Raw genomic sequence first — 22,940 nt, forward strand, 5'->3', positions numbered from 1 at the left:
GCTTCTGAGCACCAACAGAGATGAAGGAGTCCTTTCGTTTCTTCACGCGGCAAGCATTTATTGAGTGCTGGCTGTGTGCCTGACCTCGTGGACTCCCAGTGGGGTTGACTGAGTTTGGTTCATTGCCCCTCACCCCCCGTCGCCCGAGCCGTGTGCAGATAACATCCCCTGTCCACCGCCCAGGAGAGGGGCTGGCTCTTCCCTTGCCAGGGGCAGCCATGGGTTCCAGCAGCCTCACGTCTTCATGCAAGGCCCCCCTGCTAGACCCGGCCCCCCTGGAGGGGGTGAGGGGTGAAGCTGGGGGCGGGGTCTCCCATTCCCCCTCCTGGTCTCAGTTGCTTGCCCTCCCTGCCCTGCACGTCAGGTGTGGTCTCTGCCTGCTCGGTGGGGTTCCTCTGTCCAAGCCTTTGGGGGGATCATGCGTCTGGGGCCTCGCGTGGGCTCCACTGCACTGGGGCGCTACCCACGGCCTGGGCAGAACGTCCCCCGGCACAGGCTGGAGGACTCGCTGGGTCTTCAGCCTGAAACGAATGTCAGAGCCCACCAGCAGTGCCTCATTCTCTGAGGGATAACTAACTGCTGTCCGGGTCGGGTCCCGGATAGCTTGCTTATTTTTTTATTAAATGTTGCTGGTTGGTTTTCACATACATCTGTGTTCCCTTCTTGGCCCAATGCTCTGCTCAGAACCTATGTACCACGCACATTCCCCACGCCTCCACTTCAGGCCAAGATGTGGGAGGAAACCAGGTGCGGCGGGGGGAGTGAGACCTCGGGATTCCAGTGTGCCCCATAAAACTTCCCCAAAATAGCCCGGGGACGACAGATGGTCAACCTCACTCTATCCTGCGGGGTCAGATAACAGAATGAAGAGGGGGGCTGTCATAGTTTGGAGTGTCCAGAAAACAGACCCCAAGATGAGGAATTATCCGAGAGGTGAGCCCAGGAAACCCTGATGGCAGTGGGGACGTGAGGCAGAGGGAAGGAGCCCTCCAGGGGGTGCCAGTGAGCAATTGACTCGGCGGGGTGGGGGCAGCATAGAGCATGCACCTCAGAGTGGTCCCACCCAGGGGCGGGGGAGGTGGGGCATTTATCCACCCTCAACAGCATTTGAGTTTTCTGGATCAAATAAGGGTTCTCAAGATTCTCAAGCCCTTTTAGGGTGTGCAGGCATATACCCTAGGCATTTACAAAATAACAGGTGGTGTGTGATCCTTGGGGAAACATGAGAACATACAGCTAAGCAAACCAAAAAAAGCAAAATTAAACCACACGTCCTGAGAGACAACAACTCCTAACTTTTTAGTGACAAACCTTTCAGTCTTACCCATTTGCCTGGTACAAATATATACATGTTTTGAAAAAGAGGATTCGTGTTACATAAACTCTGTTACAACCTGCTTTTTTCTTTTTCTCCCACACAACACATTTTAATTTCATAAACACGGGATCAGATTGTACCCGGATTTTTTCCAGCAATTTTCTTTTTAAATTTAACAACATATTGTAGACATTCTAATCAGCGCAGATGTCTACCAGCTCTTTTTGGATTGTTACATACAATAAAATAGGCTGTGATCAGGATGGACCAGCATTTATTCAATCATCCTGATGGAAGAATATCACAGCCTGGCAATGAACAGTATTATACAATCCATCTTTCCTCCTGGAGTTTTTATTTCAGATGGGTAAGTTGATACAGGTGGGATTGCTGGGTTAACAGAAATGCGCCCTTGAAGTTTCAGTAGAGGCTGCCATGTTTTCTCTTCTTGTTAAATCTTAGTTATTCATCATGTATCCGCGAGGGTGGATGATCCCAGTTTATTAGCCAGTCCCCTCTCGTAGAACACTGGAGTCGTTTCTCATGTGTTACCGTTACATGCCATGTTTCCAAATCTTATTTTAACCTGGTGGATCTCAATTTGGGGGGGGGGGCGCGGATTTTGTCCCTCAGGGACATTTGGCAATGTCTGGAGACGTTTCTGGTTGTCATGACTGGGGGGTGGGTGCTCCTGCCATCTAGTGGACAGAAATTAAATTCCCTGAGTGCACAGGGGGGACCCATAACAAAGAATGATCCGGCCCCAAAAGTCCACAGTCCCTACACCCAATTCCATTCAGCCCTTTGGGGACAGAAGTCTCTAGAAGAGTCTTCTTCGTGGCATGAGTGAAATTTCCTTTGCTATGAAATGTCTCTGATTCAAACGTAGATTCTCAGGCTCTGCCTCCAGACTGAAGGGGTCAGAAGCTTGGAGGTGGTGCCTGGGAACATGAGTTTTCTTTCGATGCCCCCATCCAGTTACCTAACTCTGATCTCCCCTTTGCTCTCTGCACATCCGGGAGAACCGCATCCTTCCTTCCAGAACATTCCTACAGGAATGACTCCACAGAACTGGCTCACCGGGGCAACTGAGGCACCCCACGCTCACAGAAGGCGGAGAGTCGGGAGGTCCTTGAAACCTCCAACTTGGGGCACACACCCTGTCTCTGTGATTCAGGAATAAGATGCTACCTTTGCCTCCATCACAACTGCTTTTCAGTGCCCTCCAAGCTTGTCACTGAACAAGGGAATTTGGATTCCAAAATATCAGATGCTTCCATGCCCTGCCGCCGGCAGAGGGAAGAGGAAGCGAAACCAAGACAGCTCCGGTTTCTTCTGCCTTCCAAACCGCCCCCAGGTCACCTCTGGCCGGTGGACCGGAGCACAGGCACAACTGCAGGGACTTCTTCCAGCGTGGTTGCGGCTTTGCAGCTTCTGCCCAGAAAGGGGTTGGGTGGGAGTGGGTGCTGATTTCAACCCACCACTCCCCCTCGTTTATGACTGTACGTTGTGGTGATGGTAAGAATGATTGTGTAATTGCAGGCTGCGTAATCATAGCAACCATTCCATGTAATTGCAGGGTTAGGAGCAGAATAATTATAATGCAACATAACAAATTATGGAATGAAATGTAATCTTACGTAGGTCATGAATCACAAAATTGTGTTACAACCTCCAGGAACTGACTGCATTTTGTTGACATTCCCTGGGTGGTCCTGCCCTGTTGGCAGGTGTTGTGACAAGGAGGCTTGGGTAAATAGTGGGGGCGGGATTACGGTAGTTTAAGGCGGGTGGGGGATGGGGGGGAGGCCGAACCAGAGGGTTCGGGTGAGACTGGAGGGTGGGGTGAGCATAAGGGCGGTGTAGAGTTTAGCTTAAGGTTGGGAAAAGTGGGGAGAAACAGGAGGGGAAGTTGAAGAAGAATGGATTAAGTCAGCGGTTGGCAAACTATGGCCTGAATCTGGCCAGCCATGTTTTGTTGTTTAAAAAAAAAGTATCTTTTTTATTGAGATGAAGCTCAGGTAACGTAAAATTAACCATATCAAAGTGTGCAATCTCATGGCAGTCAATGTACTCGCATTGCTGTGCAGCCATCACCACTATCCATTTCCAAACTTTTTCATCCTCCCAAACTGAAACCCTGCCCCCGGTAAAGACTAACTCGCCGTTCTCCCCTCCCCCAGCCCCTGGCAATCACCATTCTACTCTCTGTCTCTATGAATGTGATGGCTCTAGGGACCTCATATAAGTGGAATCATACAGTAATTGTCATTTTGTATGTAGCTTCTTTCACTCAGCATAAAGCCCTCCAGGTTCAGCCATGTTGTAGCAGGAGCCAGAATCTCCTTCCTTTTTTTTTTTTTTTTTTTTTTTTTGCGGTACGCGGGCCTCTCACCGTTGTGGCCTCTTCCGTTGCGGAGCACAGGCTCCGGACGCGCAGGCTCAGCGGCCATGGCTCACGGGCCCAGCCGCTCCGCGGCATGTGGGATCTTCCCGGACCGGGGCATGAACCCGTGTCCCCTGCATCGTCAGGCGGACTCTCAACCACTGCGCCACCAGGGAAGCCCTCCTTCCTTTTTAAGGCTGAATAATATTCTGCTCTTGAGTGGCCTCGGCCGCCAGTGGCTGAAGCAGGATCTCAGCTCCCCGACCAGAGACTGAAGCCAGGCCACAGCAGTGAGAGCACTGAATCCTAGCTACCAGGCTACGAGGGCCAGTGGCTAGTGACAAGGCCCTGGCTTGTCTGCTTTGTAGAAATGAATTTCAATAATGGGATGGAAAAAAGTGAAGTGTTTACTAGGAGGAAAAAAAGAGTACATGTGAATAGACACACATGGGTGGGCTCAGAGGGAGAGCTGCGCCTTCGTGGCAGTTCAAATCATTTATACAGGGCATTTCTTCTGGGTTTCCTCTGGTCAATCATCTCGCTTTGCCTGGCTCTGAGTCCGTATTTGGTATAACTCAGGGTCCTCCCCTGTGTGCACGCGCATCTCTTAGCCAAGATGGATTCCAGCGTAGAGGCCTGTGGGAAGGTTGACACCGTCTAACATGGGGTGGCGCCCCCGCTCCTTTTTTGGCCCCCGAGGAGCCTTTCTGCGCATGTGTAGTCGGTAAGTTCTCCCTGACCTCGAGAATGAGAAATACGTGGTCTCTTTATCTTTTATCCAGGCAGGACTCAGCTCCTCTCTCCCCCTGCCATTATCTTTATCTTAGAGTATCTGTCCACAGGGGACAGACTTCAGCTGCTCAGCCTGGGGCCCATCTATCTCCCGCCTCAATTCCACTGCATGTAAGTATCGATCACATTTTGTTTATCCATTCATCTGCCAGTGGACACTTGGATGGCTTCCACCTTTTGGCTATTCCGAATAAAGCTGCTATGGACGTAGACGTACAAATATCTGTTCCATATTTGCTTTCAGTTCTTTTGGGTATACACCCAGAAATGTATTGTTGGAGTGTACGGTAACTCTATGTTTAATTTTCTGAGGAGCTCTCATCCAGTGTTCCATAGCTGCTACACGTCTTTTTAAAAAAATATATTTATTTGTTAGTGTTTATTCTGGTGAAATTCACATAATGTCAAATTAACCAATTAAAGCGTACAATTCAGTGACATTTAATACGTTCACAAAATTAGGCAACCATCATCTCTGTCTAGTTCTGGGATATTTTCAGCACCCCAGTGGAAACCCTGCACCCATTAGCTGTCACTCCCCAGTTCCCCCTCCCTGCAGCTTCTGACAATCTGCTTTCTGTCTCCTCCTCTGAACATTTCATATGAATGGAATCATATATGATGCGGTCTTTTGTGTCTGGTTTCTTTCGCTCATCATGTTTTTTGAGGTTCATCCACATTATAGCATGCATCAGTGCTTCATTCCTTTTTTAAAGCCAAATAATATTCCACTATATGGAATGCATTTTGTTCATCCACTCATCTGTTGATGGACATTTGGGTTGTTTCCAACCCTTGGCTATTGTGAACAGTGCTGCCTTGAACATGTGTGGACAAGGATTTGTTTGACTATAGCTGCTTGTTTGTAAAGTTTTTTGGGCACTGAGCCCCGCCATTCATTTACGTGTGGCTGCTTTCATGCTACAGCGGCAGAGTTGAAGAGTGGTGTCAGAAACTGTATGGCCTAAGATGTTTACTATTTGGCTCTTTGCAGAAAAAGTTTGTTGACTCCTGGTTGGATGAGTTTGGGAGCTGTGTCGGCCGGCAGAAACTTCTAGGTTTTTTTTTTTTAATCAATTTTTTTATTGAGATATAGTTGATTTATAATGTGTTAATTTCTGCTATACAGCAGAGTGATTCAGTTATACATATACATATATATATATATAGATAGATTCTTTTTAGAAAAATATTCTTTTCCATTGTGGCTTATCCTAAGATATTGAATATAGTTCTCTGTGCTATACAGTAGGACCATGTAGAAACTTCTACTTTTGCCCCAATAAACATATAGAACTATAACTTTGGTTGGGAAAATGGCTGCTCAGAGCAAAGAGTACATTTCCCAGCATCCTTTGCAACTAGGCACACGCAGTAATGAGGTTCTGTTCTGACGACCCCTAGTGGAGGTGATGGTCACAGCCTCTCAGTCTTACCTAAAGGGAAAAGATTTGCCCCCCTCAGACCCTTCCCTTTTACCGCCAGCTGGAGCAGCCATCTTGGACCCTGAGGTGGAAGAAGCAAGATGGAAAGATGGTCCCATATGGCCACGTCAGCCCTGGTAATACAATTTCACTGTGGCTCTCATTTTCACTCTCTGATTACCAGGAGTGTCTTTCCATCTTTTTATCAGCCATCAAGTTTTCCATTCAGGAAATGCCTATTCATGCTTTAGCCCATTTTTCTACAGGATGTGATCTGCCCCTTGTTGATTCAGAGTTCTTTACAGATACTATTCTTTTCTTGGTCGCATGTGTTGCAAATATCTTCTCCCGGTATTTGCCTTGTTGTTTCACTCTCTTCACAGTCTTTCGATGAACTGAAATTCTTCATTTTAATGGTGTTGAGTGGATCATCTTTTCCTGTATTTTTCTTTTATGCTTTTTGTGTCTTGTTTAAATTTTTTTCCTTGTGTCAAGGTCATGAAGCTATTCTCTTACATTGACTTCTAAAATCTTTATCACTTTGCTTTTCACATTTAAATCTTTAATACGCCCAGAGTTGGGTTTTGTGTATAGTTTCATGTTGGGTAGGCCAGGATCCTCAAATGCTTTACTTTTATTTTTTGACACAGAAACCCCATTTCTTTCTTTCTTTCTTTCTTTTTTTTTTTTATGAAAATCATCAGTGGAGCCCTTGTAAACCTGTAGCAGGATTATCTTTCCAAATTATTTCTGATGGGGGGTTGTTCTCTATTGTCATTCAATTCCAATGCATTTGTTCCAGCAGAAAAAGCAGGCCAAAATGCCGCAGGCTAAGAAACCAAACTCCTGTAAGCTTCAGGGTTAGGGCAGGATTGTGAAATCAAGGGGAATGTGGCCATAATTAGGGAACCCCCAAGATGGCCCCCAATCATCTCTGCCTGGTTTTCAAGCCCTTGTGTAATCTTCTCCCCTTGACGTGGGCTGGACTTTGTGATTCCCTTCTAACCAATAGATTATTACAAAAGTAATGGGATGTCACTTCCGGGATTAGGTTACGAAGGACTGGGATTTCTCTCTCTCTCTCTCTCTCTCCCCCGCCCCCCCCACCATGAAGCCAGTTGCCATGTTGTGAGCTGTCCTGTGCAGAGGCCCACACGGCATTGTGTACTAAGCACTGGATCTTCATCAATATTATCACACACACTTTCCTGCTCCCTATTCCCACCTCCCTGCCTCCCCCACTCCCCGAGGCAATCACTGCCCTTGGTTTTGTGTTTGTTTTTTTTTAATCCTTCATTTTTAAAAATTGTGTTAAAATACACATAACCTAAAATGTACCGTCTTAACCATTTTCCAGTGTACAGTTCAGTGTTGTGCCACCATCACCACCATCCATCTCCCTAACTCTTTTCACTTGTAAAACCGAAATCCTGTACTTGCTAAACACTATCTCCCATTTCTCCCCTTCCCCCAACCCCTGGAAACCACCATTATACTTTCTGTCTCTATGGTTTTGATTACTCTTGACTACCTCGTATGAGTAGAATCATAGAGTGTTTGTCTTTTTGTGTCTGGCTTATTTCACTAAGCATAATGTCCTCAAGGTTCATCCAGCTGTAGCACATTGCAGAATTTCTTTCCTTTTTAAGGCTGAATGATATTCCATTGACCACATTTTGCTATCCATTCTTCTGATGATGGACACTTGGGTTTCTTCCATGTTTTAGCTATTGTGAATAACACTGCACAGATATCTTCTTGAGACCCTGCTTTCTATTCTTTTGGGCATATACCCAGAAGTGGGGATCATTCTGTAATTCTATTTTAAATTTTTTAAATTGAAGTATAGTTGATTTACGGTGTTTCAGGTGTACATAAAAAGTGATTCTGTTATATATATATTCTTATATATATATTCTTTTTCAGATTCTTTTCAGTTATAGGTTATTACAAGATATTAAATATAGTTCCCTGTGTTATACAGTAGGTCCTTGTTGTTTATCTATTTTATATATAGTAGTGTGTATCTCTTAATTCCAAATTCCCAGTTTATCCCCCCCCCTTTCCCCTTTGGTAACCGTAAGTTTGTCTTCTATGTCTGTGAGTCTATTTCTGTTTTGTAAATAAGTTCATTTGTGTCATATTATAGATTCCACATATAAGTGATATCATAAGGTATTTGTCTTTCTACTTCTGACTTACTTCACTTAGTATGATAATCTCTAGGTCCATCCATGTTGCTGCAAATGACATTATTTCATTCCTTTTATGGCTGAGTAATATTCCATTGTATATATGTACCACATCTTCTTTATCCACTCATCTGTTGATGGACATTTAAGTTCCTTCCATGTCTTAGCTATTGTAAGTAGTGCTGCTATGAACACTGGAGTGCATGTATCTTTTTGAATTAGGGTTTTTGTCTTTTCCAGATATATGCCCAGAAGTGGGATTGCAAGATCATATGGTAACTCTATTTATAGTTTTTAAATGAACCTCCATACTCTTCTCCATAGTGGTTTCACCAATTTACATTCCGTATTTTTAATCTTTTGAGGAACCACCATACTGTTTTCCACAGCAGCTATATCCTTTTACATTCCCACCTACAGTGCACAGAGGTTCCAGTTTCACCACATCTTTGCCAATGCTTGTTTTCTGTTTTGTTTTGTTTTTGTTTTTTGATAGTAGCCTGATGTGTATGAGGTAGAATCCTCAATTTTTTAACCGTTAGTTTTATGCTTATTATTTTTTATTAATCACACAATTATCCTTAAACAAAATCTCTGTGGATGTATCTTGTATGTCTTTTGAGCTTTATAAACGTAGTGTAATGCTCTTTGAAGCCTTCTGGGACTGTTTTTCACTCAACATCACACTTCGTTCATGTCATTTGTCAGAATGAAGAAGCTCACTTCCTAGAGAAGTAAGCCTGTCCCTCGTCCGTAGGTGTGGAGTCAACTGTGGGACTCAGTGCATCAGAGCAAGATGGTTTATTCCTCACAGGGCAGCAAGCAGCATGAACCTCAGTCCCCAAGCCCCATGGGTGACATGATGGACCCCATATGCTGACGGATACAGGGTCAAGGGCTGAGCGCCTTTTGTAGAAAGCAGCAAACAAGCCAGCTTCCCTCCATCAGGGATCAAACAGTTACTCAGAAGTTATGCTGTCGGGGGACTTCCCTGGCAGTCCAGTGGTTAAGACTCCACGCTTCCACTTCAGGGGGCACGGGTTTGATCCCTGGTCGCGGAACTGAGATCCTGTATGCTGGACAGCGTGCGGCAAAAAAAAGAAAGTCATGCTGAGTAGCCTGTGCGCTTAGCTACGGAAACTGCTTAGTCTTGGGAGAAGTACAGGTCTGCAGTCTGGCACAGTCAGCAAGAATGTGCAGGGATGCTCAGGACCTGCGGGCTGCCTATTCTGACGTCATGCAGACACCTATGGCTTATCCACTTCACACCTGTATCATATTCTCCCTTTGTGAAGATACCACGATGTTGAGGCTGCTTCCAGTCTTACCCGTGTGCAAGAGTCTCTTGAGGGCAGAGTTGCTGAGCTATGGCTTATCCCTGTGTTTGTTGTAGGTTTTTTTTTGGACGCACTGCGTGGCACGTGGGATCTTAGTTCCCCAACCAGGGATCGAATCCGTGCACCGTGAAGTGGAAGCGTGGAGTCTTAACCACTGGACCGCCAGGAAAGTCCCTTTCTTTTAGTCCTTGTGTCTCTTACTTGCAGCCAAACGCACTCATCAAACTCACTCCCGGGCTTCCCTGGTGGCGCAGTGTTTAAGAATCCGCCTGCCAATGCAGGGGACATGGGTTCAAGCCCTGGTGCGGGAAGATCCCACATGCCGCGGAGCAACTAAGCCCGTGCGCCACAACTACTGAGCCTGTGCTCTAAAGCCTGCGAGCCACAACTACTGAGCCCACGTGTCACAACTATTGAAGCCCATGCACCTAGAGCCCGTGCTCCACAAGAGAAGCCACCACAATGAGAAGCCCACGCACTGCAACGAAGAGCAGCCCCCACTCGCTGCTACTGAGAAAGCCTGCGTGCAGCAACGAAGACCCCACGCAGCCAAAAATAAATTAAATAAATAAATAAATTTATAAAAACAAAAAACCCCCAAAAAAACCTCACTCCCAGTGATGGATCCCATGGCCCCTGCCCTGGCCACTCAAATGTGGAAACAACTCCAGATCTTAGGAGGACACGTAAGGTAGAAACCTTAGGAGGAAACTCCTGACTTTACCGAGGAAACCCCGTGCTGAATAAGATTCCCTTTCTGCTTCCTGGTGGAGCAGAAATTCAAATTCAAATTCAGGTGTAGAAAAATGAAGCTTCATTCTTTGCACATCCAAGTTTATGAAATGAGATTCTCACCTGCTACAGCAAAAAACAAAACAAAAAACCTCCAAACATGGGGGTGTAGGTGGAATTTGAGTGTGTCTCTGGCATTCGTGTCCTAACTTGCTTGAGCTAAGAGCAACAGCTGCCCAGTATCCTGGGTTCAGAGCCTGGCTCTGCCCCCGGGGCCTGTTTTCCTTCTCTGTAAAATGGGACCATGGTAGTTGTAATGAGTTGCGTTCGTGGGCAGGAAGTATATTCAGCAGTACCCGCTCATGGTAGATGCTACGTGATTTTTTTGCCAATAGGGGAGGGAAGGAGGCCACCATACATCTGAGGCTGTGTGCTTTTTCTTTTTTTTTAATGTCTGCTGTTAATAAAATATTTTTACAGAGACCAAAAATTCAGAATAGTGCAAAACATCTCAACACCATGCATTCATGACCACTTCTCGTTGATTTTAAACATTTGTTCCAAGTCACATATTTACAGAGAAATGGGGGCATCTGTGCAGATGCCAGGCCAACGGGATGGAATTAAAACAGACAAACAGCGTCTTGAGTTCACATTTGCAATCACATGCTAAGAGAAGTTGTGTGGAGGAAGAACCTCCCTGGACTGCGTGGCCGGGTTTGGGTGGGGGGTCTTAGGGGGCCGGGGCCAGGGTTGGGGTCTGAATCCCCCTGGCTCTGTGGCCGGGGATGCATAGGGACCCTCTGCCTGTGACCTGTGCCTGGAGAGAGCCACTGTGGCTGGGCGGGGGGCAGGGGGAAGATGGAGGGGGTCTTACCTAACACCATCAACTTGATTTGTCTCTTAAAAAAAAATAAAAGGCAAAGAGAAGAGCAACACGTGTCAATGAAAACGACTTTGGTCCTTGACAATTCTTAGGAAAGGATGTTCAGGGGACAGCAGGGGTCCTGATGTGGACCAGCCCGCCAGTGAGCTCCCCCGTTCTCTGCCTGCACAGCAGAGTTGGGGCAACTCCAGGCTGTCTCCACTCTGCCTCGTGCCTCAGTGTTCCCACCTGTAAGATGGACAGCGCTGGGGGGGACAGAAAGGTCTATGAGGTCCCAGCTGAGAGAGGTCCCAAGGATTTCTAGTTGGCTAATTTTTTTTTTTTCATCTGTGATGGAGGCGTGGTGAGGTTTCAGGCTGTGGTGCCTGAGAATCAGGACTGAGGGATGCGACTGGGTGCCTCCTCATTTTAGGTAAATCCTTCGAGGACAGACTGGTGAGAGCCAGAGAGAGCAGGGGACCCTCTTCCTTCTAGAAACCTGTTTTTGCTTTTTCTCCCTTCTCTGTCTCTGCATCTCCCCATCTCTGACTGGAAGATCTCCTGAGTGCCCAGATCTGTGTGGGAGGGGGAGGCTGGTATGGACAGACACACATGTGGATGCATGGGCACACACAGAACCCCCTGCCTGAGACATAGTTCAACTAGGCATCCCCTCCCTGTCATCCCCCTGTGCCCAGAGAGCCTTTCACAGACACCCCTAGCCCCATGGCATCAGAGACAGAGGCTGAGGAAGGGACAGACAGAGGAGGAGGGACAGAGGCTGGGGAAGTCCTAAGGGGGATCAGACAGTGTTTTCTACAGAAGGGAAAATTTGTGATCAGTTTTGAGGAATGAGTAGGAGTTCTCTGGGAGAAAGAAGAGGGAGGAAATTTCCAAAACAGTTCTAGCCCGGGAGTCAGTGTCATTTGACAAATACTCCCTGAGGCTTCCTCCATGTGCCTGGGCCAGTGCTGGGGAATCCTACACACACACACACGCACACACACACGCACGCACGCGCGCGCTTTGACCAGAGAGCCTCCCAATTAATCTTTCGGGAAATACCTTGGCTCTCTCCGGCAGAAGCTCAGCTCCCCCTTTTCCTGCCAGTCATCAAAAAAATCTTTCAGAACCCACCCCAGATCACAGATTACCTCCCCTTTGGGTGTTGCTGGCGTTTTCAACTCCAAGTGAACCGCCCAGCCCACCTCCACCTCTTGGATGGTCTGAAGTTCAAATCTGCCTCTCAGTCCTTGTGATGGAGACTCCACATTCTCCCCAAGCCACCTCTCAGCCTGTCCCTTGCCCCTGGCTGGGGCCCACCTCCCCCACCATCCTGAATGAGAACTTTCGTCCTAATCTCTGGTTCAGAACCTTCAGCCACTTCAACCTGCCTGAATTTAGAGGAACACACAAATGCTTCTGGGTAAATGAGAAAAGTGTCGCTTCTTCCAGACTCTTGTTCACGGATGGGGAAACCATTATCATAAACATACAACACTCAATTTGCACACGGCCTCCTTAGAGATGCTCAACCCCTCGGCAGTGCACAACTGGGACATCTGTATCCAGGGACCCTGGGGCTCATCTAGGCAGAGTTTTAAATATATATTCCAAAATCTTCCCAAGAATTAATTTCAGTGTCCTGAAAGCATCTTGTCCTCTCCCCGCCCCCCCCACCATCAGTCCATTCTTCATGACGTAGCCAGAGGGAGATTTCAAAACCTGAAATCAGACCCTCCTCAGCTTTAAAATCTCCTGGGGCCTCCCAAGCCTCTGAGGGTAAAATCAAAACTCCCCAGGGCAGCGTACAGACTTGGTTTGATACCTCTGCAGGTGTCTCCAACCTCATCACCATCCCCGAGTACCCCACTCGCTGGCTCAGCTCTAGCCACGCTGACCTGGCTGTGCTTCAAGTCAGCCTACCTCCTAGCCTTTGCACCTGCTGTTCCTGCTGGCTGGAGCTCTTTTCTCTCCAATGGGTGGTTCCTTCTCACTTTTCACCTCCAGAGAAAGCCCTCCCTCACCTTCCCCATCTGACGTAGCCTCCACCACTCCAAGAGCGCAGCTAATCCTCATCTCATCCCTCTGTTTTAATTTCTCCCTAGCACAGCACAATCCTGTATTTATCAATCTGGCAGAAAAAAATCCCATGGCATACACACACTGGTCCAACGTGGAAAAGCAGATTCTGGGCAAAGACAAGCCTTGCCAACCTTTCCCAAAATGTTTCCCAAAATGCCTGCATGCGCTAAAATGGGGAAATTAGACTCTGGACAAACTGCCCCAACATCCCTGCAGGAGGAAGAGTTTCAGGCAGCTAGAGGACCCCCCTGGGGTATCCTGTGACCTGTGTGTTTAAACGAATGAATGGGATTATGGGGAGGAAGCTCCCAACACACACACACACACACACACACACACACACACGCACACCCCTCGAGTTTCTGGTCTCTTTCTGTTCTTTCCTGACTGGAGCATTCTGGGGAAGGAAGAAGGGGTTGGCTTAAGGGACTGGGTCCAGGGAATCCCAAACCTTCACTCTTTTTTGGCGGGAGGTCAAGAGTTCTCAGGGTATCTCCCCGTGGGGTCCCACTGGAAAGGGCTGAGGGCAGGGGTTTTGCTTGGCAACCAGAGGTGGGAGGGGGCACTGGGGGTCTTGGCCCAGGACCCCCATCCCTTTAAGGGTTGGGGGAGGTCCCCTAAGGGGGATTAGCAGCAATGGGGAGCTGTATCGGGTCATCCGATCTCAGCCCACCCTTCAATGGGGCACACAGGCCAAAGGGAATGGGGAGAGGGTGTGGCACTGGGACCCTCGGCATTGTCTCAGGCAGCTCTCCGGGCCTCAGTTTCGTCGTCAAATGGGTGGGTTGAACTCTACGATGTGAGGATTGGGTATGTGGGGGGGAAAAGGGAGGCAAACCCCCATAGGGAAGTGGGGACGGCACGGGAGCCCCAAAGCCGACCCCTTGGTCCCCAGGGTTTGGGCGCCCAAGGGCGCATGTGCTTTTGAAATTCCATCCTCCCCCCTTCCCTGTTTATTTTTTGCACAAACATCAAAAGGGACTCTGGTACGCCCGGGGGGCCCTCCAATCACCACCCTAGTCCCTCCAGGCCCCAGACCACCCTAGGGGGCGCTCCAGGAAGCCCTGCCCCTTGCCCAGAGCCCGTCCCTCGAGGGAGCTGAGAGTTCCATACTTGGCAAATTTATCTTGGGCCCCAGGGGTTGGGGACCCATCTTATGGCTTCCCTCCCGGTACCACAGTCCTGGGACCTGGCCTCCTTACTAGGGGGTGGGTTTTCCTCCCATCCCAGCTCGAAAGTCCCCCTAGACGCTGGGGGAGTGGCCTCAAGTAGGGGGGTGTGCCTTCTTCCTTCCTCGCGCCCCACCGCGTGGCCTCCTGAGGGGGCGGGGCGTTGCCATTCGCCTTTCCCCAGAGGGGGAACTAAATCCAGGGCGCAGGTGCAGCCCAACCTCAGCACAGAGCGCGGACACGCGCCCTCTGGGAGGTCCCAGCTCGCGGGCGCCGCCCCACCCCGCGCGCTCTGCGCAGGCGCAGTGGTGCCCGCCTGCGTGCCCCACACTATGGAGCAGGCGCGGCCCCGCCCTCCTCGGCGGAGCGCGTGTCCGACTTAAGCTTGACGAACTCCTTGGCCACTTCATCGTTGCTGCGTTGCGACAGGATGCGCAGCACCGTGAGGCCCGTGTCGTCCATGTGGATGCGGCGTCCAAGCGGCAGCCAGCAGGCGGCGCTCCCGCGCTGGACCAGCTCGCGCAGCTGCAGCACGGCCAGCCCCACTGTGCGGTCCTCGCGCGCGAAGCAGTAGTCCTTGACGCACACCTGCAGCTCATAGCACTCCGGGCCCGCTTCGGCGCTCAGCGTGCTGCGGGAAGGCTAGGCGTGAGGACACGTCTCGCCCACTGACCAGCCACGCCCCTACCGGTGACCCCCGCTCCCCCTCCCCGCCCCGCCCCGGCCCACGCCCACACCCGCGCATTCTGAGCTGGGCCACTCCCATACTGAGTGGCCTCCTATTTTCATAACCTTCCATTTAGGCCGGGCCCCACCCCTGACCCAGATGTCCGGCCCCATAGCCCCGCGCTGGGACACGCCCACATCAGCTGACAACGTCCATCCCCGGCATTGTCCCTGCCAAGTCTTTCCTTCCCTTCTTCCTTTTCCTCACCCAAGGACGCCTCCATCAGACTACTCCCAGCCCCCAGCCAAGCCATATCCCCACCCCCAAGAGACCCTTCCCCCAGAGTCTTCTGGCTAGGCCATGCTCCCACCCCGTGATACCAGCACCCACACTCTCAGCCAGCTGAGCTGCTGCCTCCACCACCCTACCCCAGATATGACACCAAGAAGCCCCTTTACCAGGCTCCCATCTGAACTCAAGTTCTCCCCTTGACGTGGCCCCTCCCCCCTGCTCCCTAGGCTACTCTTCGTACGCCCAAGATGCCTCTCCATGTAACCTGCCAAGATGTCTCACCATGAGTGACTACCCACTCCAGCACTCCTCCCCCTCCCCCAGGCTACGAAAGGCTACGAAGTCGCCAGTGCGGCCTGATGCTGGCTAGTCAAGAGCTCATTTCTTTCAGGCTACATGCACACCGATCCCTTGCATCTCCCTCCCAGGCTACATTCCTAGCCCTCAACTAGTTTGGGCCACCCCAGGAGACATCTGCCCCCTCCTAGGCGGTGCTCTTGCCCCCAGGGATTGCTTCAGGTGACCTAGCTCTCCAAAGTCCTCTGACCAAGAGCTCTCCCCTCACAGGACTGGCCAGGTTCCTGTCCCTCAGGGGCCTCCACTTCCCCCCAGCTCTGATGTCCCCTTACCCCACTGTACTCTGTCCCCCAAGAACACCCCCAATGTTACCCTGCCCCAGTGAGGTTCACACCTGATCCAAAGATCCACCGACCCTCACCCCCACCCCAGATAACCCCTCTGTACACCTTGATCAGACTTGTTTATGTTCCCCATAAATCATCTGCTCCTCTAGACCCTGATGCCCCTGACCTAGGAAGCCCCACCTAGATGTGACCACAGTCCTACCCATATGACACATATCCCCATGACCTGGACCAAGCCACACTCCACTCTTGTCCCCCAGAGCAGACTCCTCCAGATGACCTGCCCCAATAGCCCTGACAAAGTTCATTGCTGACTCCAGGAGGTCCATGCCTATGCCCCTCAGCCCCTCACCCACAAGCCTCTTGCCCCATCATGACCAACCACGCCTCTCAAACAGACCAGAATCTCCAGCGCTGGAAATGCCCCTGCCCAACATGCTCCTTCTGGCCAGACTCCTCCCCTTCATGAGCCCTCATCATGTGGTTATATCACACTCACTGTCCTCTGGGACCTGTCTGCCCCCCAAGGTGGTCACCTCCATCCTGGTGTTCCCTCACTGATGTCACTCCTGCACTAAGGTGCCTCCCTTCCCAGCATACCCACCTAGGATGTGATCTCTCCTGTTCCTGTCCTTAGGTACCACTGGCCCACCAGACATCCCTCCTACCTAGTGGGCCCTGAGGTTCATATAGCAGATGTCCCCTTGCCATTCTCCCCTAAGCATCCCAGACTTACAACTGGAAGCTCTCATTGTACTTTGGGGCCCAGCTGTTGTTCTTGGATTTGGTCGCAAACTTGCGTTTCTTGTCACTGAGCTGGGGCCCGATGATGTTGACCTCGATGAATGGCCGGAAAATGCCAGAAGTCTGCCACTTGAGGTCATTGGCAGCCACCACTGTTGGGGGGAATTAGAAGGTAAGATTGGTTAGGGTCCCCCAGTACACAGTTGTGGTTTTCAAAGCCTGTCTGAAAGACTACATTTCCCAGAATGCTTCTTTAGCCAAGTGTGGCCATATGACTAACTTCCAGCCAATGAGATGTAAGAGGAAGTGATGCATACAGCTTTCAGGTTGTGGCTTAAAAGGCAGGGAGAATGCCCTAAACTTTCGCCTTCTCCTAGCTACAAGGTGGGATGCTGATGGGGGCTGAGTTCTTTGGGACCCTACAGAGGAAGAAAGCATATTAGGGATAAAAGTACAACAAAAGATGTCAGGGGCCTGGATCCCCAACACTGTGAAGCCCCTCCATCAATTCTGGGCTGACTGTCCTCGGAGTTACCTCAGAGAAAGCTTTATTCCATCTATCTTGTTGAAGCCACTGTTATGTTAGGCCTTGGCTAAGACAGCCCAATCTGTGTTCTAATTAGAAAATAAAAGCCAAAAAAAGGAAAGCAGAGCTGAGAGATAAAGTGGAATGAGGTCTGTAACACTCTTTGTACCTCTTCATCCAGCTATGCCTGAAGGTGGTGACTTCGGGAATTTTCAGTTTTATAAAAAGATTTTTTTTAACGAAAAAAAAATTTCTTCCTTACGCCAGTTTGAGTTTGGTTTTCTGTCTTAGAACCTAGTGCATCCTGGCTGAGGCACTCTCCCTCCCACCTCAGGTTACTCACCTTTCACTGTGACCTTGTGTTCCCCAGTTCCTGGATGAGTGAAGAGCTCTACATGGACGGAGACTTCACCCACAGGGTCTTCCACACCCGAGCCTGGGTGGGGCAGGGGAGGATGCTTGGCATAAGCTTCATTCTTTCCCACCCACCAGAAAGGACCTGGACTGCCTCCCACCCACCATGTGCTGGCGGCACCAGGTCATCAGCCGTGACAGGGTGGCACTGAGGGTGGGCTGGGAAGATGGGTGTTCTTAGGGAGGCCAAGAATCCTGGGTTCTAGCCTTTCACTGCCTCACTGTGTGATCTCAGGCAGATCTCTTAACTTCTCTGAGCCTAATGTCCTTCTCCTCATTCCTGTCATTAAGCTCAACCTTCATCTTTCACACCATCTTGGCAGCATCTGATACCCTGGCTTCCTGTGCCTCAGTTTCTCCTCTTGGCTGCAACAAGGCCACACTCTCCAATCTGTTCTCATCCTACAGATTAGTCACTCCTTCTCACCCTCTTTTGCCATTTCCTCCTCCTCTGTTGATCTTCAAGCTGTTGGGGCACCCGGTGCCTTAGTCCTCAACCCCTTTTTTGTTTTCATTTCCTCCCTAAGTACTGGTACGGTGGAAAATCCTGTCAGCTCTACCTTTAAAATACATCCAGAATTTGGCCCACCTCCTTGGCCTCCATCCTGGTCCAGCCCCCATCAACCTTCTGGCTCTATCTCACACTTCAGGTATGGCTAAATGAACCATGGCTGCCCAGTCAGAGCATTCCCTGGCCATGGCTGCAGTGACTGGCTCAGGAATGGTCATGTGACCCAAGATAGGCCAATAGGAGTTGTCCCTGGGCCAACTAGGCCAACCTGGAATATTGCAGTGGCCTCCTCCCTGTCTCCCTGCACCCTCCTCTCAGCTTTTTTCAATACACACCAGCCAGAGAAATCCTAACTCAGATCATGTCCCTTCTCTGCTCAAAATCCTCCCATGGCTCTCATCTCACTCTGAAATAATCAAAGTCCTTTTGTGGCCTGCAGTGTCACTCCTGATATGTGTCACTATTACCTCTCCTGCCTCACCTCCCTCCACTCTTACCCTTGCCACGTTGGCTCCAGCCTCACAGGCTTCCTCACTACTCCTCCAACACACTGTGATAACATAACCCAGAATCCTCAGCTCTCCTGAAGTGACAGCTTGTAGAGAAATCTTTCATTTTCCCTGCCATTCCTTTTCCAATAGACCATCTCAAGTTTCCATTGAGAAGTGTCCCTACCTCACCTCAGACCTTGTGGCTCCATCTCACACTTCAGGTAAGACTAAACGAACCACGGGTGCCCAATCAGAGCAGTCACCAGCCATGGCTGCAGTGATTAGCTCAGGGATGGTCATGTGACCCAAGCTAGGCCAATAGAAATTGGCCCTGAGACTTTTGCTGTAACTCTTAGGAAAGAGTCTCTCTCTGGTTAGGCTGGCAAGGCTGACTCTACCCAGTGAGGGGAGAGTCCACCTCATAGAGGTCTCAACAGAGACCAGTGACCGATGGCATTGTTGGAGACTCTAGATCCAGCTATTACTGATGCCAAATCAATTCCTAATCTTTCAGTTACAGGCTCACAAATTCTCTAGTCTGCCTGAGCCAGGGTAAGGTACGCTTCAGTTTCTGGCCACCACAAGCATCCTGATTGATTAGTTCTGATGGGGATCATTGAAGGAGCAGTTTAAAAGCTTCTGTCCCCATTCCTCCCTCTGTGACTCTTGGGAAGGGCATCCTGTGGGGCCTGGGAACCTGTGACCGTCAGCACCCCCACCAGTCCCCTCCCCTGCCCCTCAGGAAGCTCCCCACACCTGGAGCACCCCATGCATGGGGGGAGGAACAGGGGGAAAGGCAGGGGTGGGTGTGGGGAAGGAGAACGGGTCAGTCCAAGGTTGACCGGGTTACCTGTCTCTGGGCAGAAAGTGACCGAGGCTCAGGGGGCAGAGGGGCCTGAAGACCCTGCACCCCCTCATCTTCGCTGCCCACCCCAGGCTGCCTTCCTTGTCATCTCAGGCTCCCACCCCCCTTCCCCCAACCAGTCACATGCTCAGCCTCACCCACCACCCCCAGGCTGATGCTTCACAGCAAGCTCAATCCGGGCCAGACTGAGGGGTGCCAGGGGAGAGTCGGACAGTGGTGGGTGGGGTGAGGGGTCAGATCATGGCCAAAGCTAGTAAGAAGGGGGAGGGGGGCAGTGCTGGGCACCCCCCATCCCGTGGTTTGCTGGCTCCAAGGGGAAGGGTCTTTCGCGGGCTTCTCTGTGCTTTTCCCAACCCCATCCCCACTCCCCAAGCCCCGGACACCCACTACAGGGGAAGGTTCCTTGGGCAAAGGGCTTAATCTCCTCTGAGACTCAGCTTCCTCGTCTATGGAGTGATGGACGCCCTGTGGAGCGACCAGGAGGAATGTTTTCGAGAGTCCCTGAGAAATGCTTGGCACAAGGGCTGACCCAGAGTTAGAGCCTAAAAAAATGTCGGTTTTCTATGCTTAGAAAAGTGACATCAATAATAATAATTATTATCATAATAATCATATAAACAATAATAATAAAACAACTAACAATTGTTGCCAGCTAGTACACGTCAGGAACTTTCCTGTCAGGAAAGTCTCAGGGCTAAATTTAATTCACCTAATCCTAAAAATAATCCTATGAAGTAGGGTCCTTGACTGCTCCCATTTTACAGATGAGGAACCTGAGGCTCAGGGAGGCAGCCTGTTGCCAGAGGCGCCCAGCCACGGAGTGGCAGAGCTGTAAGGTGAGCCCGCTCTTAACCGGGCAGGCGCCTGTCTGGGGAGACCCGGGATCTGGTTTAAGAGAAGCACCTAGGGAGAAACGAATTGCGACTCGAATCGCTTCTCCTTCCCCACGTGGAACCAGCAAGCCGTCCTTCCCCCTTGTCCGCCTCGGCCCCCTCGCAGCCAGTCGGGTCTGGGCGGGGCCCCGCAGGCCTGGGAGACGGAAGGACGGGCCTTTTACTAGCCGGGCCGGGAGGGGCGCAGGCACCGGGCACCGGGCGCGGGTGGGCGGCGGAAGCACGTACCCTTCTCAGGATAAATGTCTTCACTAAGGGTAAACCTAGTCCCTTTTCCACCATGGACTAATCACGGTGGGGAGGTGGAGAAAGGAGGGAAGGGAGGAGTGGTGGGGGGAGAGACGAGCGAGCGAGAGGCGAGGATGGAGGGCGAGTGTGCGTGACGGGGAGCAGGGTAGGCGCGGAGAGGGGGCGGCGAGTGAGAGGGAGGAGAAACAAGAGAGAGAGAAACGTCAGCTGCAGACGGACAGACAGACAGCCTCCTGCTCCGGGGGCACACCAGGGACACTAAAAGCAGCAGCGTGGGCTGGGCACGAAGCCGAGGGCCCTAGGCTCTGGGCTGACTCGGGGGGAAGGGGGCCGCTTGTGGCCACGGGGTTTAGCTCCCCTCACCCCGGCCGCCTCTTCCACTGCCGGAACTAAACCTGGGTCAGCGGCCAAACTTCTCTCCCTTGTCTGCACTCTTAGGGCCAGTTTTGAAAAGGGTGGTCCCCAGGGAGGGGAACTAGGACCCTGGAGTTCTGCCCCCCCCCCCCCCCCCGCCCCAGCCCCAGCTGCTGTGTGCGAACTCAGAGAGGGACAGGAGACAGAGGCAAGAGAAGAGAGAGAGAAAGAGAGAACTTGAGAAATGAGAACTCCCTCTCCGTCCGCCCCCTCCAGGTCGGGGTCCCTCCCATCTCTGGGGCTGTCATTCCTTAACCCCTGACAGTACAGAGGTCCCTCCCTGGGGTACTTTCAACCATTCCCCCAGAGGTCCCTCCCCGGGAGATGCCAATCATTCCTTGGCCGCGTGACGTCATAGGTCCCGCCCCTGCCAGAGCTGTCAATCACTCCGTAGTCAACTGCCGTCACAGGTCCCTCCCCCAGAGATGTCAACCACTCCCTGGAACCAGGGCGTCGAGGTCCCGCCCTTAAGAGCTGTCAATCACTCCCTAGTCCTGGCCGTCAGAGATCCCTCCCCACAGCTTTCAATCACATCCTGACTCCATGACGTCATGGATTTTCCCAGAAGAGGTCATCCCCTCCTGGCCCAATGACGTCATAGGTTCCGCCCCTTCGAGCTGTAGATTGCTCATTGGCCTGGTGACACCATGGAGCTCAGGTGCGCCCCGGAGCTGCTAATTCGGCCCGGACCCATGACATCACAGAGGAGGTGAGTCAGAGGGGCTCGGCTGCCCCTGCGGGCGGGGATTGTCATCGCGTTAACCAGTGGCTCCTTACCCTGGGCCGACTGCGTCTGCACGAATGTCTTGATGAGCAGGTCGGTGGCCTGCGTGTAGAGGGACAGGGCGTAGCGCAGGGATTGCAGGTCTGGACTCTTCTCCAGGAAGGTTTTCTTGAGGCCCACGCCACCCGCATGGAAGTATTGCTGTGGGGAACAGGGTGGAGAGAGGTAAGGCTGGCAGGAACCCCTACCCGAGCATCGGGCTGGGCAGCCCCAACTCCCCTCTCCCACTCCACTGCCCTCTGCTGTGATACGCCACGACAGGGCAGATCTTCAGAACACCCAGGTCCTGCTATTCCCTCACCTCCACCCCTGCCCCAAACATGCTTGTGGACTCCCAGCACCCTCAGAATAACACCCATGCCCTGCACCCCTCCCAGCCTTCTTTCCAAAAGTCTTCCCTAGAACATACCTGCCTCAGGGCCTTTGCACTTACTATGCTCACTGGCAGGAAGGCCCTCCCAGCCCCACTCCCATTCCCTATTTTGCCACGGCTGGCTCCCTGTCTTTCTTTGATTAAGGTTTCAAGGAGTTTTCCTTAACCACCCCAACTACATGTGTTGCCAACCCTGTTGTGCTGTAGTTCTCCATTTCAACAAAACATTTCCTTCAGAGTAGTTTTCACGCTTTTTATTTCATGGAGACCACGGCCCCTTTCATGTCTCCATGTTCTTGCATGGACTGGTTCCCTGCCTAGAATGCTGTTGCTTTGCCTTGTGAATTTCTATGCATTCCTCAAACCCCACCACCTCCCACATGCCTTCTAATCCAGAAAGCCCTTACTGCCCCCTCCCTGGGCTCTCCCATCTTTTCTTCTACCCTGTCCTGACCCCACAGGGCTGGGGATGTCTACATCCAGCTGACATCCAGCCTGGGGCTCCTCAAGTCCCTGCCATCAGCCAGCCTGGAGCTGACATAGAAGGGTCATCAGGAAGTATTTATAAATGGAATGAATTAAGGCGGGTTTGAGCCTAGGTCCATGTCCACACCAGCCACACCCTCTGCCTGCCCCATCTGGGATGGGCAGGGGTGTGGCCTCTCACCTTGATAGTGTCCAGGGCCAGCTCAACAACTGCACACTGCTTCGGGGTCAAGCTCTTGGCTTCTTCTCGTACCATGTGGTCCTGGATGGATGGAGAGAGTGTCCACG

At 51.1% G+C, this 22,940-nt stretch overlaps 1 protein-coding gene across 4 annotated transcripts in view; it reads right to left on the minus strand.

The window, feature by feature from the left end:
- Positions 1-14,630: 14,630 nt before the first annotated feature.
- Positions 14,631-22,940, minus strand: part of UNC13A (unc-13 homolog A) — a 63,032-nt gene continuing 54,722 nt past the window's right edge. For all 4 annotated transcript variants that reach the window (XM_065874700.1, XM_065874701.1, XM_065874698.1 and 1 more), the window contains 5 exons: positions 22,834-22,914; positions 21,787-21,934; positions 17,516-17,608; positions 16,639-16,798; positions 14,631-14,931 (listed from right to left, as the gene is read on the minus strand). In XM_065874700.1, the coding sequence (XP_065730772.1) occupies positions 14,631-14,931; positions 16,639-16,798; positions 17,516-17,608; positions 21,787-21,934; positions 22,834-22,914 (783 nt within the window). The remainder of the gene's footprint in view (positions 14,932-16,638; positions 16,799-17,515; positions 17,609-21,786; positions 21,935-22,833; positions 22,915-22,940) is intronic.

The sequence above is a fragment of the Phocoena phocoena genome, chromosome 3 (assembly GCF_963924675.1).
Source record: "Phocoena phocoena chromosome 3, mPhoPho1.1, whole genome shotgun sequence".
In the NCBI taxonomy this organism is placed as follows: Eukaryota; Metazoa; Chordata; class Mammalia; order Artiodactyla; family Phocoenidae; genus Phocoena; species Phocoena phocoena.